The sequence below is a fragment of the Cyrtonyx montezumae genome, unplaced genomic scaffold (assembly GCF_038088225.1).
Source record: "Cyrtonyx montezumae isolate F1298 unplaced genomic scaffold, pur_monq_1.0 scaffold_3, whole genome shotgun sequence".
Taxonomy (NCBI): Eukaryota; Metazoa; Chordata; class Aves; order Galliformes; family Odontophoridae; genus Cyrtonyx; species Cyrtonyx montezumae.
Genome location: NW_027072034.1, coordinates 158,797,698 through 158,816,511, shown reverse-complemented (window position 1 = coordinate 158,816,511; position 18,814 = coordinate 158,797,698). Strand labels below are relative to the sequence as shown.

The following is an 18,814-nucleotide window of genomic DNA, read 5'->3' as shown; positions in this document are numbered from 1 at the left end:
AAGGAAATTTGTAATGGTCCTTGCATTTCTATATTAGGAGAAATAAGCAGGGGTGGCAGGTGATGTCTCCACATCCAAAAGTTCATTTTAATCAACTCCAGCAATTGAATAGACTTTCTGCTTGGGCTCTTGCTAGACTGTAGGTGCCTGGGTCACTGTGATTGAAGCATGACAAACAAAAAGGAAGCTTTGGATAGTTAAGGATGTCTGCTGTTAAGCCAAAGACATGACTGGTGTCACAAAGTGATGTTATGTGACTGTTTTTTGGTCCTGTCTACGTGTTCCTTCCCTATGGGCAGGTTTGTGAGCACTCTGAGAAAAGCTGTGCCAATCCTCTACAAGACTCATTCTTCAAGGCTTTTACAAAAGGTTGGAACACGCTGGGAAGTGATGGGGTGCTGTAGTACTGCAGAAGGAAAGAAACACTCAGCATTTTGAGATGGAAGCTAGAGAAGTGGTATGATCAGAAAGTGGAACTCTTTTGCTTACGGACTTACTGCTGAAGTCTGACAGAGATAACATTCTCCTTAGAGAAGGGTGTTGGTTCTGTCCCTGGTTCTGTTCACCGTTGTGCTTCTACTGCACCCAAAGCAAAGGGCTTCCAGCTCTCTATCACTTCTGGACTTGAGTGGCAAGAAATTTTGTTTGAGGACTGATCGAGACAAACTGGCTCCAGTAACGCATCTGGTACTGCACTGTGCCAGACGTTGCTCTGCCCATTAGAGTTCGCTCTGGCTGGGTCTTGGCAGTGAGACATATCATAGAATCTTGGATTCATAGGATCACAGAATTGTTTGAGTTGGAAGAGACCTTAAAGATCATCCAGTTCCAACATCTCTGCCGTGGTCAGAGACAATTTCCACTAGATCAGGTTGCTCAAAGCCCCTTCCAGATTGGTTTTGAAACTTCTCTGGGCAACCTGTTCCAGTTCCTCACCGTCCTCGTAATAAAGAATTTCTTCCTAATGTCTAATCTAATTCCACTTTCTTCTAAGTCAAAAGTTATTGCGCCTTGTCCTACTACTGCACTCCCCGATTAAGAGTCCCTCCCCAGCTTTCCTGTAGGTCCTCTGTAGATTCTGGGAGGTATCATAATGTCAGCATCTCTGCCTCTTAATGAAAGCAGGCCACTGACTAATTTCTACCCCTGAAGTGCCATTCATTTTCTCATGACATATATTGACAGCTAACCTGCAAAGGGCAAGTGGATCTTAGAAACAGCCACACAGAAGGATGAACAGCAACAGTGATTGAACTAGGAGTTAAGCACTACAAACAATCAATGTTGGAAGAAAACTGTGGTCATTTCTTTGTTTATCTGTATAAACTTTCACCACTGTGTGTTGCTGTGCAACGGCCTTGGTTCTCTCATGATCTATCTGCCCTATGTTTTCTGCACTCTTTAAAGGGTTCACTGTGTCTCATGCAATAGTAGCTTCATGACAGTAACATTATTTCATCAAGTATAAAGAAACTGGTCTGGTTAACTTAGGACTTGACTGTGAACTTTGCCACATGACTCTTTTTGCATAGCTCATGAACCATTTCTGTGAACATCTCATGATTCATCTGTCCACTTGTTCCCTCTGTCATGCACTCTGGACATTACACATTCACGTGTTGTACATGGTTGGAGGCATCTGATGGAGTGTAATGACCACAAGTGATGCTATGGTGCTACAGTTGTGCATGTGTCACCACACAGGTTATGAGCACAGGGATTAAAAGGCTCTGAGGGCTCTGCAGAGCAGAATTCAATGCCCCTATTTTCATTGCAGAGTGGCGGCAGGCAAGTGGGGCAAGAATGATCCTCCAGGATGAAGACATCACAACCAAGATAGAGAACGACTGGAAGAGACTCAACACGCTGGCTCACTATCAGGTAACTCTGAGAGAGGGTGTGTTAGAAGGTAAATCAGTCAAGAAGGTGAAAAGTAGAAGGGTAAAGTGTTGTTCTCCTAAGTGCAGAGTTAAACAGTTATTGAGTGGGCAATAACTGAACAGAGCTCTTGTTGAATACATCCATCCTACTCCTTCTAGGAGCATTGTTAGAGATGAAGACATAAGACTCTGTCTCTCTCAAAAGACAGGCAGTTCAGGTGAGCAGAGAATGTGAAAAGTGTCAAGAGAAAAACAGTAATTAATATTTCTCATGCTGACAAACAGAAAACAAGCCCTTCTTTCCTCCTTCCTCCAAAGCATCAAAGGCCTTATAATGCTAGCAGAGTCCAGAAGGATGGAAAAGAGAAAAATGGAATAGAAGAAGATTTATTGTCTGAAAAAGGAGGACAAAAGCAGCATGACCGGAGAGAGGAGTGCAGTGGAGGTGACACTGCCCTAGGATCCCTTGATTTAGTCCCTGTGTGACTTGCCTTAAGACAAGGTTTCTTTTCATCTCTACATAACACTGAGATCCATAAGAGAGGGCTAAAGATGTTCAAATATATCACATACAAGTGTTAGATTTAATGAAAAGGTCAAAAGGTTCCCCCCTCCCCCCCCCCCCCGACCTTTCCACTCCTGCAAATAGTTAAATAAATAATTAGATAAAATAAACCAGCTCATTAAGTTTAATCTGATGCTGACAGTTTTGTCATTTCTTTAATCACACCTCAGCAATATGTGTTTCATAACAAGATATCTTCTTCATTTAAGGGCTGACCTGAGGAGGCAGCAGGCAATCATTTGAAAAAGGAACAGAACTTTTCACTTCAGATTGACTGAAGGATTGCTGGCTGACTCCTCCAGAAGGCATTTATTTATTTTATTTATTTTATTTTTTGAAAGAAGGAAGGGCTTCTATTTCATTTCATCAACAGATCAAGCATAATTTTTTCCCCTTTATGTGCTTTTTCCTGTTGTTTGCTTCAGGGAATGAGCTCCCATGTCTATGGATGAATGGGGGCAGAATAGGTCTGCAGCTACTGGGGATTTGAGCTTTGCATTGCTTAACCTGGGGCACTTACTGATATTTCTGCTGCCTCAGTTTCCCCATATATAGTGTGGGGCTGAAACTACAAAAAGCCTGTAATTGCCTTCCACAATTGCTGAAGGGCTATTTAATTAGCCTCTGCAGTTCTTTGAAGATCAAAAACTCCATGCGAGTGCTAATTATTATTATTACACAGACAAGAGTTAGAAGTTGTTAACATTTTTTTTCACCTATCTCCTTTTTATGATGTCTTATTTATCACAGATATTCCTGATATGACTCTTCTGAGCCATTGATTTGTTAACATTCCTGATAAAGGACCCACTTGAATGTCTTGGCTGTGGAAATGGGAAGCCTGGCTTGTTTCAGAAAGCTCTGCTTTCTGTTGGAGCACAATCCCACAGCATCCTGTAACACAGCCTCTTTACCCTTGCTGCTGTCCTCCAGATGAAATCCCATGAAACAGCAAAGAGAAAGAGTTCATGGTGGTCAGTTCTAACCAGCAGTGCATTTGTTGCCTGGAAAGGGGAGACTTTGCACTGAGGGGTTGACGGGATGAGTCAGAGTGGAAAATGTGCTTCATTTAAGCCAAGTGCCTAGATACTACCCACAGTCAATGTGGGAGGAGCAGAAAATTTCACATCAATTTTCCTATCCTTGTGAGACATGCCATCCTTGGTGCTTTTTTTCCTTATAAATACTTACTTCTCTCTACTTAAGGTGACTAGCACAGCTGCATCTATACTGCAGTTGTCTTCAAGGAAAGAATATGAACCCCAGTGTTAATTTTTATTCTTTATTCTCAGAAAACTGTCTAGAGCACAGGACAATCACCTCCATACCAGCTCTGTCATTGTTGATAACGTTGTCTCTTTTAGGAAAACTCACTTTAAATAGTTTTACCATGAAACAGCACTCCAAATCCTAATTCCTATGGTAATAAGTAAGATGTGAACTCTTCTCATTCCTGACACAATTGCAGGTTTAACTTAAATTTGAAGCTAACATAGGAGCCCCCCTTCTTTCACCTTTCTCTTCAGCATCAAATATCTTCTTGTGAACATCTCAGCAGCAGCTCAGTAAGGCTGTACTCATGTCAGATCAGGAAGGAATTATCTGGATAAATTTCCTTCATTTGGGAAACGAAATTTTGTAACAACAGCTTGTGTTTGTTATTTGGATATCTAGAAATCCTTAAACACTGATAGCTCTTGGTCTAGAACTTGCAACCTTAACCTAAGTCCTCCAGTGTGCCTCTGCTCATAGGAAATGTAATTTCCAGTGTGATAGTCCTTCTCATTCATTAGCTTAGGTCTCGGGGGATTCACTGCTGTGAAAAATGACCCTATAGTAGTTCCACAGTATTACTTTTCTTAAAGTAATACTGTGGTTACAACTCAATCACTTTACAGTTGTGTATGAAGACAGGTTATTTTATTTTACTCACCCTCTCATCCTGCACATCAGCTTCCTCATGAAGAAACTACTGTTAGGTCAATGCAAAGACTCACGTTGTCATTACTGAGCTTCATCCCAGGACAGTCTGCTTTGTCATCTGTTGTCCTGGTGCCTGAAACCAGGCTTCTAGTGGTATAATAGGAGTTTTTATCACTCTTTTTGTTGTTGCAGTTGTTTTAGTTGTTAACAAACCCTCTGAAGAGAACACTTGAAGCTTTGGTAGAAAATTACTGTCTTGCCTGCAGTGACATGGGTTTATGTCTCAATTTCTACTATTTGAATTCCTGCTGTCCTTGGCATGCTCCTCAGAAGCCTATTAACAAAGTCCATTTTTCTCTGTAGGTGCCAGATGGATCTGTGGTAGCTTTAGTCTCCAAGCAAGTCACTGCCTACAATGCAGTCAACAACTCCACAGTCTCCCGGACCTCAGCCAGCAAATATGGTGAGGACCTATGTGCTGGTATGCATCAAGAGAGCACTTCAGGAGAGATCTCAGGCATCGTGGTGGTCACAAGACACTGAGCAGCAACAACAAAAATGATAGGTTGATGAATAGTTGACATGATTTCTTGGTGGATGGCAGGAGGAGGGGATTTAGCCACTTAAAACTTCGATGTCTGGTCCAAGCTGTTGAGCCAAGTGGCTGGAGTGCTCTTGGGAAGAACCTCTCCTCTCCTATTAGATAACGGAGGAGCATAAATAATTAACAGTCTACATTTCAGATCACTGTGGTCAGATAGGATGTGTCTCACTCTTAGACTTTTCACAGGGAGAGGCAAGGGAGAAGCACTGCATAGTGTAAGAGCTCAATTATTTTTTATATATTAAGGTCTGTTTTGAGGAATCTGTGTCACAGATTGGAGGCCTCTGGGACTAGAAACAGACAAGACCTACAGAGGGCATTGCTTGCATGCTGCTAAATTTTAGCATGGGTATTGTGTGTCTCATCCTGCTATTTTATTATCTCAAGGGAATTTACACCTGGAATAATAGTAAAAACAGTTTACTGAGGTCGTTTATCAGTATATCTCAGAGCAGTGCACTGTTCTTCCCACTTTACACATGAGAAAACTGAGAATGAGACAACTGTAACCTCAGGATGCTATGATGGCATGGGAGGGCAAAGACAAATGTCTCTAATGTGCAAACAGAGTGCTGCAAAACAACCCATCCATTCGTGATGCAGTTAGCGTATCAGTTTATTATTATTTTTCTTTATGTGTGAAAGCATCTTTGATCCTTCTAATTCCCTTTAGCTTGAGGGAAAGTATGGCTACTCAGTGTCCGGAGGAACCCCCTTTCTCTTTCTCCAAGGACATAAGCAATCCACCAGATCTTATTAATATTCATTTAGTTTGCCATGTTGTTGCAATTACTGAAAGACACAGTGACCTTTGAAAAGGAAGACTTAAGGGGGGTTAATTTATCTGGATTTCTTTAATTCTTTTGCCATTTGATTTTTCAGGAGGAGGAGGGTGTGAGGAGGAATACTGGGGGAAGAGAAGATGCAGTGGGTCACAAGTGATTGTTAATTGCAATTAAGTAAACAGCATCCAGAGAAAAAGGATATTCCATCTAATAATTAATATGTAGAGATTGGTATTGCATTAATAAGGCTGATTCATATCTTGCTGTAGAAAGGTGCAACACTCTTCTGTTAATCATGGTTGGAAAAGACTCAGTCTGTATCATTGCTGGCAGGTCAGGGAGAGGGGAATGCATAGCATCATTCAGGGGCAAAGGGAAGTAGGATGAAAGTGTCCTTGTGGAGGTAGTATGTGTGAGCCCCCTGGAGTTCTGGTTTACTTTCTACCAAAACAAGATTTTGAAGCAGAGGCTGAAGAGAATCGTAGTGTAGGAGTTATTGGATTGCTTTGTTGCCAGAGGAGAAAGAGGAAGCAGCACCTCCTGAGTTCGGTGTTGGGGAGATAGGCAAGGAGTCATGTTGGCTACATCAATATTCTTACTCAAAAAAGCCCTTGACCATAAGGTCAAGAGGCATGGTCAGTTGTGGCTATCCTCCACACTGGTAAAACAAATTGAACTTGCCCCTGTTTGCTATGAGTAGTTGGTACTGTTCCCTGAACCTGTCCTGGGCAGTGTCTGACACTAGCAGCACTAGTTTTCCAAGGCCAAAGGTTTGACAGGGAACATAATAAATGAAGAGTGTGGGCAACTGAAAGTCAGCGTGCAAGCCTCATTTTATTTACAGACATTACTATCATGTTCTGCTTGGCTCATATCCCTTGTTTTTGCTGAGCAAATCACTCAGTCATGCTTTGATAACAAGACCTCGTCCATATGCCAGTTCTGGGATCTTTTGTGGCTCACACTCACCAGGAAATATAACTGTCCTGCTTAAAATTATGTATTATCAATGGGCACTTATTTAATACTGATGTGGAAATATAGAGCTCACAAGAGGAGGGACACTGCAGTACGATTTCAGTAGTATGTGCATCCCATTCATATACCAAATGTCATAGGAACCAGTACTAAAACCAGACAGCAGAAAGAGGTCTTCTTGCCTCTCTGGTGAGAAAGCATAACTCCTTGTTGAAACCCATTGATTTCCATGCAAGTGTTAATAGGGCTGAGACACATGCATTTCTCTTTGCAGAAAACATGATCCGTTACACAGGCAGCCCAGACAGCCTCCGCTCCCGCACACCCATGATCACTCCTGACCTTGAGAGTGGAGTCAAGATGTGGCACTTGGTGAAGAACCATGAACATGGCGATCAAAAAGAGGGTGACAGGGGCAGCAAGATGGTTTCTGAGATCTATCTGACAAGGCTACTTGCCACCAAGGTATGTGGAGGGAGGGTGGAAGAGGGTGAGGAGTGGGCTTTTAAAGGCTGTGGTATGACTTCTTGCCAACAAGAAATGAGAGATGGCTCAAAGGGTGTCAAAGAGAGGATAAAGAGGGAAGAGTAGAAGGAAAATAGAGCAATAGCTCTGAGTGTGGAGGGAGGGAACTGGGATTAGGAAGAGGTTGGGATTTGGAGAGCAATGACGAGTCACACACTGATGACCTGGAAGGGATTGTGATGTGGTTAGTAGATGGCCAACTTCAGGGAGAGCAAACAGTTAGATGCTCGTGGTTTTAAACTGAAAAAGGGTAGATTTAGGTTAGGAGAAGAAATTTTTTACTCAGAGTGGTAAGGCACTGGGACAGGTTGCCCAGGGAAGTTGCCCAGTATGTGGGTGCATTCAATTCCAGGATGCATGGGACCCTGGGTAACCCGATCTGGTGGGCTGGCAACCCTGCCTGTGGTAGAGTGGAACTGTATGATATTTAAGTTCCCTTCCAGCCTAAGTCAGTCTGTGATTCTGTGAATCTACAATTACACGATTCTATGATTCTCACCTCTATTCAGACATGGAAAGCTCATGCACACTTAAGAGAAAACACAGAATAAATCAAGCAGGGACAGAACAGTGACAGCCTGAATTGAATCTCCATATACAACTCATCACAACTGGATCATGGCAGGTCTCTGCAGAGAGGGCAAGTACTACACACCCTGTGGAGACTTGCCCCTAGGACTGCTCTCTGCAGACCCAGGTCATCCCATATGTTGTGATCTGTCTGACCCTACTTTCCCAGGACATCATTATTTGAGCGTTGCCTAATTCTCCATCTAACTCCTCTCTAAAGGCCCTATGAGAATATGGGCAGAAGCAGTTGTCTGGTTTTATTTCTATTTGCTGTTCCTCCCCATGGATCGCTTGGTATAGAACCTGCATTAGTGGAAAGGGTGCAGTGCTTTTCTTTTGCATCCCAGAAGGAACCAGGGCAGGTGGGGAGGAAGTGATTTAATCAGACAGATCCCTCTGCAATCCTGCAGTGCATCTCTGTGCCCAAATTTCTCTGACACAAGTTATCTCGGTGCATCCCAGAAGTGGTAACTGCAGCTGTGGCTCAGGTGTGGCTAATCAGAGCTTTATCTCACCCCATTCTGAGCAGGATTAAACCAAGCAGCAATCAAACAGCCCAATCTTCCTTCCTTCTCTAAAGTTTTGACAATTATCATTTCCTGTCAGGGTGTCAACAGGCACAAACATGATTGCATTTATTCATGCAAATACCATCTGTGTTTGCCAATCTGCCATTACATGTATAGGTCCTACAGTAAGTTTTACCTGCCCATTTTTTCCTCAGCCTGTGGTGTCTGTCTCTTCCCTCTGCCTCACTCCATCTCTATGTTGCAATGGGATTCAAAGTACTTACATGGATCACATAATATAGCAAGAAAATGATGATCCCTGGGGCCTTAGTCCCAGATTAAACCAGTGATCACTGGACCAGTGCTGTGCACACTGTCTGGGGATATGTCCCACACTCCAACACTGAAGCACTTTTGATTTATTCCGGATCACAAACTCAACACTTGCCTTTTTTTTTCTATGAAGATGGCTGGAGAACAGCTGCAAAACTTACATAGCAACTGAGGGAGCAGAAAGGCTGGTGGTTTATGGTTTCCCCTCTTGGGCTGAGCAATTTTTTATCATCATCGTGACCGTTTGAGGGAGGGGGAGAGGAGAGAGACCAATTGCTGGTAATACAATCCCAGGGAACACTTAGTTAAACTGACAATGATTTTTATTCTAGTAAATCCCTGACCTCTGTGACCTAGAGTCTCTTGCCTAAAAGCTTCAGAGGTTTCCTTTGCATTTGTGTGGGTGAGCATGTAGAGAACTAATTCCCTCTGGAAAGTGAACCTGAGTGCAGCTCTTCGATGTCAGAGCAACAAGATTTCCCCTCGGGGGCCCTTTCTGAGTCAGTGATGCTGCAGGGCTTTATTCACCCCATAGGAGTTCACACAAGCAAAAGGCATCTCTGTTTGTTTCTCAAAGAATAAATCAAGTGGTGAATCAGCTTTCTAATTAAGTATTTGTTAATGCTATGTAAACTTGAGCCACTCTGGTGGAACTGGGTGCTTCATTTCTAATAAAAAGGATTTTTTTTTTCCTGGGTCTGCAGAAAAAGGGATGGGTCCTATTTTTCAGTTGAGGAAATTTTGCATATTGGGAAATGATTGGATATTCTGGAAAATATATGGGTTACTCACACATAAATGATTGTGCTGCTTTGGTGGCAGAATCAGTCTTCATGGGCTACTTCAGCTCCTCAACTGTCCATTTCTCCAGGCCTGGGCACCCCCTATTCTAGCTCTTCATGTCCTTACTGGAGGGCAACTGTTCTCATCAGCTGGTCCAGAGTGGTTCTGTGATCACATGAGGATACCTTTGCAACCTCTGCAGAGGAAATTATCAAGAATCACAGTTTCAGGGGTTGGAAGGGACCTCAAGAGACCATCAAGTCCAATCCCCCTGCAAAAGCAGGTGCCTAGGTCACACAGGAAGACATCCATATGGGTCTCCATAGAAGACTCCACAATGTCTCTGGGCAACCTGTTCCAGTGTTCCATCCCCTTTAGGTCACCATTAGGTCTTTGGAGAAGAAACTGACATATCTGTGCATTGTTCCTAGGGGTTGACTTAGTCCTGTGACAGTGTGTGGTAAAAAATAAAAACAAAAACTAGTAATGAAAATGAAGTTTTTGATTTTTTGTGATACTACTAACACATACTAAACAGCCATCTTCTGCAGTCATTGTTGTCCTGTCTGTCTCAATAACGCCTTCTGCTCTTCTCTGCCTGACTTCTATTCCCAGTTTGAGAAAGCCCATATATAAAATAGCTAGGTTTTGCCTCACATATGCATCAAGGCTGTTGAGTTTAGGATGCAGGAGAAGTAAAATTCAGTGGGAACAGGTGAGTGCCATCCCATCTTGAGATGGGATAAGGTGTCCCACCACATCTCAGCAACCCTCCCTGGGTGTCAGTAACAGAGGAGAGCAAGTAATATCTTTACCTATATCCCCTGCTAACCATTAGTAACAGATATTATCAAGATGCAGTTGTCAGACATCTGGGTTGAAGTTTCATCTCATGTCACATTAAATATCTCTTGCTTTTCAAGCATACTTCCCAAGTCTGATTTATAGATATACTCTATTTTCAGTGAGATACCAAATTTAAATATCCTCTTCCTACTTGGTGTCCCATACTCTTCTCTCCTTCTCCCAACAGGGAACACTCCAGAAATTTGTAGATGACCTCTTTGAGACCATCTTCAGCACTGCTCATCGTGGCAGTGCACTTCCCCTGGCTATCAAATATATGTTTGACTTCCTGGATGAGCAGGCTGACAAGCACAACATCCATGATCCCCACGTGCGGCATACCTGGAAGAGCAATTGGTGAGTGAGACAGCCTAGTACAGTCTGGTACCAGGTCCACGTGATTTGGAGTATGAGTGATGGGGAAGATAAAGAACATGGGGTTCAGCATGCCAGGTTTGGTCTTCTCAAGCTAATGGAAAAGTATCCAAAATCTAAAGGATGTTCTCAGGGGTGGAGTACTTTGGCTATAGATCTCTGTACTATATGTAGATTACATGGGGGTAGTAGTATTTCTGAATGACCTCATGAGAATATAGGAGGAAAAGCTGTTAATTGTTTAATTACAGTAGGATTCAGGCCCATAGGGATCTCTAGGGATGCATGGGAGAGCACTGATATCTTCTTCTACCCTGGGTGTTTGAACTCCCACTGCAGTCACTGGGGGCCTAGAGTTCCTTTCTGTTGCCTCCAGAGGCATCTTGTGCTGTCTGAGATGTGTTAAAGTGTACCAAAGGGAATATGCAGTGCCTACAGGAGACTTGTGCCCTCCTGGGGTGTTAGATGGAAGCCAAAAGAGATACCTTCAAGCATCTCAAAAGGTATTCAGTACTTAATGGCTTTGGATTTGGTTGTATGTCTTCTTCAGTGAGTGACAAAGGTTGACATTAGCTCTCTTCTTTATTTAGCAGGTAGCAACCCCTCAATGTGCATGTAATGAGAAGCAGGGTAAAGTCAGTATTGGTGGAGAAAAGATCTTTGCAGCACCTCTCTGCTGAGTGTCCCTGTTGGAAAGAGTCCCCTGGGGGATTGTTCCCTCCCCTTTCTCTGTGCAAATACAGGGACTATGAAAGGAACAGCAGAGGAGAGCCATGGGGCTCCCAGCTCATGTATTTTTTCCTTTTACCAGCCATGCTGATGGCAGGTCGTCACAACGCTGTGACACAAAAAAAGAAACCCCATGCACCAAAGAGGCTTTCAAGTAATGAAACATTAGCATATTATTAACATTATCTGCAGCACTAATCTGAGGCTGATTGCAGCCACTCAGACTAAATGAGCAGGAGGTTTATTTAAGGGGGAGAGGGGGGAAGGCAGAATGTGTATGTATTGCAGGGGGGGGGGGAGCAGGGGCAGGATGAAGAAATCTGTTCAATCAGATTAAATTAACTCTAAGTCACATCATGGGCTTCATTATTCCCAGCGAGGGACATCATTCCCCCATCCCCTCCCCACAGCCATACATACGTGGAGTCCGTGCTTGTCCTCACTGTGGCTGTACTTTGCATTCAAGCAGCCTCAGAATTTTGGCACAGTTCACTCATTCAGCTCTTCCCCTAAGAGCTGAACCTCGATTCCCAACCAAAAAGGCTTCCCTCACACAACTCCCATTAGGTCTTACTGCCAGCATCTCCTCCTGTTCCTGATCTGTCCACTCCCTAAACGAAGTTGGATTAGCTGATGGGAATATCTGTGTGAGGCTTTCCTCCCATTTGCTAGCTGGAGATAGTACATATTTGTTTAGGAAAATGTGGTCTCTATCTCTGCTTAGGAAAATCTCTGTCTCTCAGTGAGGATGTGCTATAATGCCTCCTGTCACCCGAAGGGTATCAAATTTGGATATGAATTGTTTATGGTGCTGTGAACATGAGAGCGTTATGAGCAAATTGGAGGAACTTAGAATCTGAGGAATTTAGCCTGAATGTCAGCTGAATTTTTTATACTGAAGAGTTAATCATGTCTGAGAAAGTGCAAGTGTTGGAAGTGAGCTTATGAGTCTACCTAGCATGCATGAAGACAGAGAGACAACAGTTTGATAAGAATAACACATCTCAGCTCCTAGGCCATGATCATATGAATGCATTTGCCCCGACACAAAATGATGGAGGCAAAAGCTGGAGGTAGGTACCTCAGGATATCTCACACAGATGAACAGCTCTTTTAAGTATGAGGGGGAAAAGAGGGGGAAAGACTTTGAATTGCAATTGGAATAGCATTTCTACGGTTAGGGCAGATACATTTTCATTTCAAAGGTTGCAACACTTGTTCCCCTTTCCTATTTTTCCCCTTGTGGCAACAGGGTTTTCTCTGCTGTATAATAATTGCTTCATGCCCAGGGTGTCAGGATCATACACAGGCTTGGGCTTGAGTTGTGCAGCTGAACAGTGCATGGCACACAGTGCCTGTCATTAACATTCCCAAACTCATCCTGACAGCTGTACCTACTTTCTTCCCATGGAGTTACCATGAGGCTAAAAGCCAAGTCAATGAATGCCTAGTGCTTACCATAAGTTGTGTGAATGAGACTTTTATCCTCATCTGATGAAGCATCCAATGGAAGCTAACCTCACCCTAAACTGAGGAGATATTTTCGTCACCTCAAATATAATTTCATTAATATAATCTCATTAATTTATGTGCAACTCCAATAAGATGGCAGTGTCAGGAGTGACTAAATTGGCCTGTGAGGATAACAGGGACAAAACTCAGAGGTAACTCTGTTGCCAACCCTGGAGACCTCCAGGGTAAATGTATACCCCTACAGTGTAGATTTATTGTACATCAATGACAGAGTTGATATCCTAGAATGCTTATCTCTGTGCCTTGATCTTTTATTCTTGTCCATCAGCTGGCATTGCAACATCACAAGACAAAGCTTATGTAACTTGCAATTACTGACTCACCTTTTCCACACTTCTCATCCCTCTGACAGCCTGCCCTTACGGTTCTGGGTTAACATGATCAAGAACCCACAGTTTGTCTTTGACATTCACAAGAACAGCATCACAGATGCCTGCCTCTCTGTAGTGGCTCAGACATTCATGGACTCCTGTTCAACCTCAGAGCATCGTCTGGGCAAAGATTCACCCTCCAATAAGCTTCTGTATGCCAAGGACATCCCCAGCTACAAGAACTGGGTAGAAAGGTGAGTTTTGGCTCTAGAAATGGGAACAACATAAGCAAGTGGTAAAAAGAGGCCCTGCTCCATGGATGGAGGTAAGAGGTATCTTCAGTTATGGGTTTTGTAGCTGCTTCTAGGCTTTTTTTCCTTGATTAATGTTTGAGTAGAAAGCTCTATATTCACCGTTTATTCCCACATGCCTTACAACATGTATAGGAATTTAATTAGAGGTGTGAACTGAAGGTGTTTGCCATCATTGTTTCTCTTGAGGAGAAACTGTTGAGAAGAAGGAAGGAGGAAGGAAGGGGAGGTGACTGCATCTGAGTCCTGTGAGCTACGTGGAACTTCTCACTCTTTCCATGCAGATCAGAAGAAGGAGTTTGTTTCTCCATGCATCACTGCGACAGTCCCCACACTGCCTTGATCTCAGGGGTCACACAATTATCATCTCTTACTCTGCACCCAGTAGCTGTCCATGGCAGCTCTTCTGAGCTTTGGATACCATGGAATTGTCAGATTAGTGACAGAAGCTCTGCAGGTACTTTCTGAAAGGTCAGAAGTCTTTCTGAGCATTTTATCCATATCTGCAAGAACCTGCAGTAGTACTGTTCAATCTACTGCACTAAAGTTCACTGTCTGACAAAGCTACCCTACAGGAATTACAACCAAGACAACTATTTGTACAACACACAGGGATTTCAGTTTCTCTATGATTTTCTGCAGGATGAACAATAGCACATCTTGTACTCCGTTCAGCAGGATATTGTCTGCTGGAGAAAGCCTTGCAAAAGCTGATCTGCACTTTGTTTTCCAATATGTCACACTTGCCTGCCATTATTGACAGGTTTGGGAACTGCACAGATGGAGAATGATTGCTGCTCTACAACTATGGGTTTATCTTTCAGATTGTTCCTGTACAACAGCATCCCGTGTTCAGCAGTGATTTGTCTTGCTTGAATTCATAGGCATTGTCTAAAACTGATGTCACCATGCAGGTTATATGAGACCTTTGCTACTGTAGGCATACTGTGCTGTAAACCAGTCTAATTCCTCTGGTGGGTAAAGGCTTTCTCTAATTTTGTGAAAGCAGAGCACAACTGATGAAAGAGCTCTGCACTCCAGTCAGCGTGAGGTGAAATTTTTACAATAATGCTCCCATTGGTTTCTGATTTGCCCGGACAATTATTTTTAGATGTGGTTAAACACTTCTGCAAATGTCGTTTCTAGGCAACCTGTAAGGCTCTTACAAACTACCTTGCTTAATTATGACCTACTTCTAGTACTGTGTCCAAGTTTCTTGGTACGTATTGATATTGATTGCTGGATTGACCTGGATAGGTGGAAAGAAGTGTTTGAGATTTATTCAGAAACTGTAAATTTGCACTAGCAGTGACCTAATGGTGTCATATTCCAGCAACCTGGGTAGTGGATGTAGTTGGTGTGTGGTTCATGGAAGCAGAGAATCGTTTGAGCTGAAAGGGACCTCTAAAGGTCATCCAGTCTAACTCTTTTGCAATTAACAGGGAGACCTACAGCCTGATTAGGTTGCTCAGAGCCCCGTCCAGCCTGAGCATCCACCACCTGTTCCAGTGATTCACCAGTTTATCATATGCATTTTTTTCTTATGCCCAGTCTAAATCTCCCCTTTTTTTAGTTTGAAACTGAATCACAGACCATCTCCTATTGTCCTATCACAGCAGGGTCTGTCCCAGTACTGACCCTGAGAGATGCCACACATCACCAGTCTTCATCCAGACACCAAGCCATTGATCACCACTCTCTCTGGGCACGATCTCAGAACCAGTTCCTCTCCATTGAACAGGCTACCCATCAGATTTATATCTTTCCAATTTGGAGAGAAGAATATTATGGTGTCAAAGGCCTTACTGAAGTCCAGATAAATTACATTAGTAGCTCTTCCCTTGTCCATTGCTGTAGTTACACCATTGTAGAAGGCCTCTAGGTTCATCAGGCAGGTCCTGCCCTTGGTGAAGCTATGCTGCTTATCACCTCCCTCTCTTCCTTGTGTGTTAGCATAGCTTCCTGGAGGATCTGCTCCACAGTCTTTCCTGGCACAGAGAAGAGCTGATAGATCAATAGTTCCCTGGGTCATTCTTTCTACCCATTTTAAAAACTGGTGCACAGTGGCCTTTTTTCCAGTCACCAGGGACTTCAGCTGATCACAATGACTTTTCAAATACAGTCAGGAGTGGTTTGGTGACTACATCAGCCAGTTCCCTCAGGACTCTAATTAGGATGCATCTCATCAGGATCGATGGGCTTATGGATGTTCAGGTTCCTCAGGTGATTGAAAACGTGATCTTCACTTACAGCGGGAGGGGCAGTGTTCCCCCAGTCCCCACCTCCTGAACCATCTACTTGAGGGATGTGTGAAAAGCAGTTGCCTGTGAAAGCTGGTTTCTTATTTATGACTCTGCTTGACTATACCCTTAGAGACAGCATGCTTTAGCAAAGAACTGACATGTGTGGTTGAAGAACAAGATATTTCCTCATGCAATACTTTTTTTTTTCCTTTCTTTTTTTTTTTCCTCCAGATTTCAGTTTCCCCTGCTGTGTTTTTTTATTCCCCTGGAATTGATTTCACTTTAAAATTTTTGGAGCCCAATCCTGTTACTCCATGATCTTCAGTAATAGGTGTTTAATTTCTCTGAAAGCTTTCCTGAGCAACAGACAAGGTATATAACACATTCTGTTGCTAGTAAACAGCACTACATTTCTAGGCCCAGCATATATGGGGTTATTTTCTGTACTGATATCTGAAAAACTGAACTGAAACCCAAGGGGAGACTGTGTCTTTTGGAATATGGTTAGAGCTTCTGCCCTATTAATACTTTTGTGTGTCAGTGCTACAGACTCAAAGCAGTGGCACCTGGATGCTGTTGTAGATCAAAGACAAACTTATTAAGAATGAGCAGAATATAATTTCTGCTTTGAGTTAATGAATTCCTTTTCTCCATTCTGCAACTGTACTCCAATGGCTTTCAGTACTGGTTTGAGTTATTTCTATAGTCGGTGCCAGCTGGAGGCAGCATCATTCAAGACCACTAGACTTCTTCAAAGACTGAATCATAACATAAAAAGATTTTCCATCAGGAAGTTTTAGAAGTGGTTGAGTAAATCAGAAGAACCTGAAATCAAATGAACTTATTTGATGAAGAGGAATCTGTAAAGAGGGCAATTAGGCAGCAGTGGATTGTAACCCTTCTTGAAGGCACACTAGAGTAAAAGCCAACTCTTTTAACGTGGCTGTTCAGATGGCAGCTGAGCTGGGCTTCTCCTATCCATCTCTTTGCAAATACCGGTTCCTTAGTGTGCAGTGTGTCTTTAGGATTCGCAAAACTTGAAGCCAGCAGTTATCTTAGCACAAGAAATAGCAGAGAGAGCTGCAGACATGAGTGACAGTCTCCAATTCATGTCAAATATCTTTCCAACTTTCTAGAGTGTGAAAGCATGTTGGGAAGGACATCATGCAGTTTTTGGCCTCACCAGTGGTCTACCTTTACACACCAGGAGTTTGATTTCAGTGGTCTTTTTCAGTGCTATTGGAAGCAGAGCTGGATTCTGTTTGCTGAAGCAAGCTCACTGAGATATCCTGCCTTCTATAAAATACAAGTGCAGCATTCAAATGACACAGTCAGGACTCTTTCTCTTCGAAAACGCATGACTGAGATGCACCTAGGCACAGCCACAATTTGGGATTCCTGTGGCAGAAGATGAGGTCTGAGAGAAGCAAGAGAACTATTAACTCAGGAAATGGGGACAGAATATTTGGCTTTTGTTGAAGCCATGAAAAGTCACTCTGTGGTTTTAAAACAAGGTGGCAGCTTTTCAAATATCATAATTTTATCTGTTGAGAAAAAGGGGAAAAAAAATGGGAAAGACAGACCAGATTCTCATCTGACTTCTGTTAGTAAAACTCCATAGGCTTTGCTGAATTTACATTAGAGCAGCTTTAGATCTGCATCTTTTCAAGTTTACTTCAAATGTCCCCTTTGAGCCCAGAAATCTGGAGAACTTGGGAGCATTTGATGCAATCCCCAAGCATTACAAAGTGGAGCCTGTTCTAATTGTGACTGTCTCATTAGCATTCAGCACCACTCTGAAAAGATGACAAAGGGCTGTGGCTGACCTTTCATTTCTCTCCATGCTGCCAAGCTTATGATAACACTTGTTTGAACTTCATTAACACCATTTAATTGCCTGCATCACAATCAATACGATGCTTCCCCACTGAAGCCTGGCACAGAGGCGTGGATGTAGGAGACTCAAAAGGGGCAGAGCACAAAAAGCAGAAGGCAGAGTTTTTCCATTGCACACTGGCACCCAAAATACCTGCAGTGCTGCAAGAAGCGGAATTGGTGCTTTTTTCTCATCACTGTGGGCACTTGGTCAAGTTTTATCTGCTTAATGTGCATTAAAGAAAAGCTGGACATCAGCGGAGACATTGCATATTTTATTAAAATTTTGAGGATCTTCCATTCAAGAACGTTAAGAATAGATTTGACATGTTTCAGACTAAAAACAGTGTGAAGTGACCTTATCAACAGGATTCAGAGTTAAAACATCTGCAGTTTATTATGTTAACCTGAAAACAAACACTACCCAACACAACTACTGGGACCCAGAGTTGTTCTTTTCACTAAAGAGTGAGGGCTATAGAGATAGCATACCAAGAGTAATAAAATCATAGAATCCTAGTATGGCCTGGGTTGAAAAGGACCTCAAAGGTCATCTAGTTTCAACCCCCCTGCTGTGGGCAGGGTCACCAACCACTAGAGCAGGCTGCCCAGAGCCACATCCAGCCTTGCCTTGAATGCCTAAAGGGATGGGGCATCCACAGCCTCTCTGAGTAACCCGTTCCACTGCATCACTGCCTTCTTAGTGAAAAACTTCCTCCCAACATCTAACCTAAATCCTCCCTGGCTTAGTTTAAAACCATTCCCCCTTGTCCTATTACTCAACCCATTTAACCAGTCATTCCCCCCTCCTGTTTATATGCTCTCTTCAAACACTGGAAGGCCACAATGAGGTCTCCCTGGAGCCTTATCTTCTCCAAGCTAAACAAGCCCAGTTCCCTCAACCTTTCTTCACAGGAGAGGTGCTCCAGAGGTTCTCCAGCTGAGGGTAAAACGTGTTGTCAGTAGAGATAATAAAAATAGTGCTGGTAGGGGCTTCAGTTCAGCCTGCCCAACTCCTGCCTTAGGGCAGTATCAGCTCTTTCTCACATCTTCCTGAAATTTTCTTGAAGTCTTCCAACAATCAAGACTCTGCTCCTCTTGGGCAGTCTGCTCCTGTGCTTCACTCTCCTTCACAT

The 18,814-nt window shown here is 43.1% G+C and overlaps 1 protein-coding gene across 1 annotated transcript in view; it reads left to right on the top strand.

Annotated features, from left to right (window-relative positions):
• The window catches only part of PLXNA4 (plexin A4), a 451,631-nt gene that overhangs the window by 422,064 nt on the left and 10,753 nt on the right, over positions 1 to 18,814 (top strand). Inside the window, exons 26-30 of the mRNA XM_065743801.1 lie at positions 1,778 to 1,881; positions 4,732 to 4,831; positions 7,010 to 7,200; positions 10,489 to 10,658; positions 13,291 to 13,503. Of these exons, the coding sequence (XP_065599873.1) occupies positions 1,778 to 1,881; positions 4,732 to 4,831; positions 7,010 to 7,200; positions 10,489 to 10,658; positions 13,291 to 13,503 (778 nt within the window). The remainder of the gene's footprint in view (positions 1 to 1,777; positions 1,882 to 4,731; positions 4,832 to 7,009; positions 7,201 to 10,488; positions 10,659 to 13,290; positions 13,504 to 18,814) is intronic.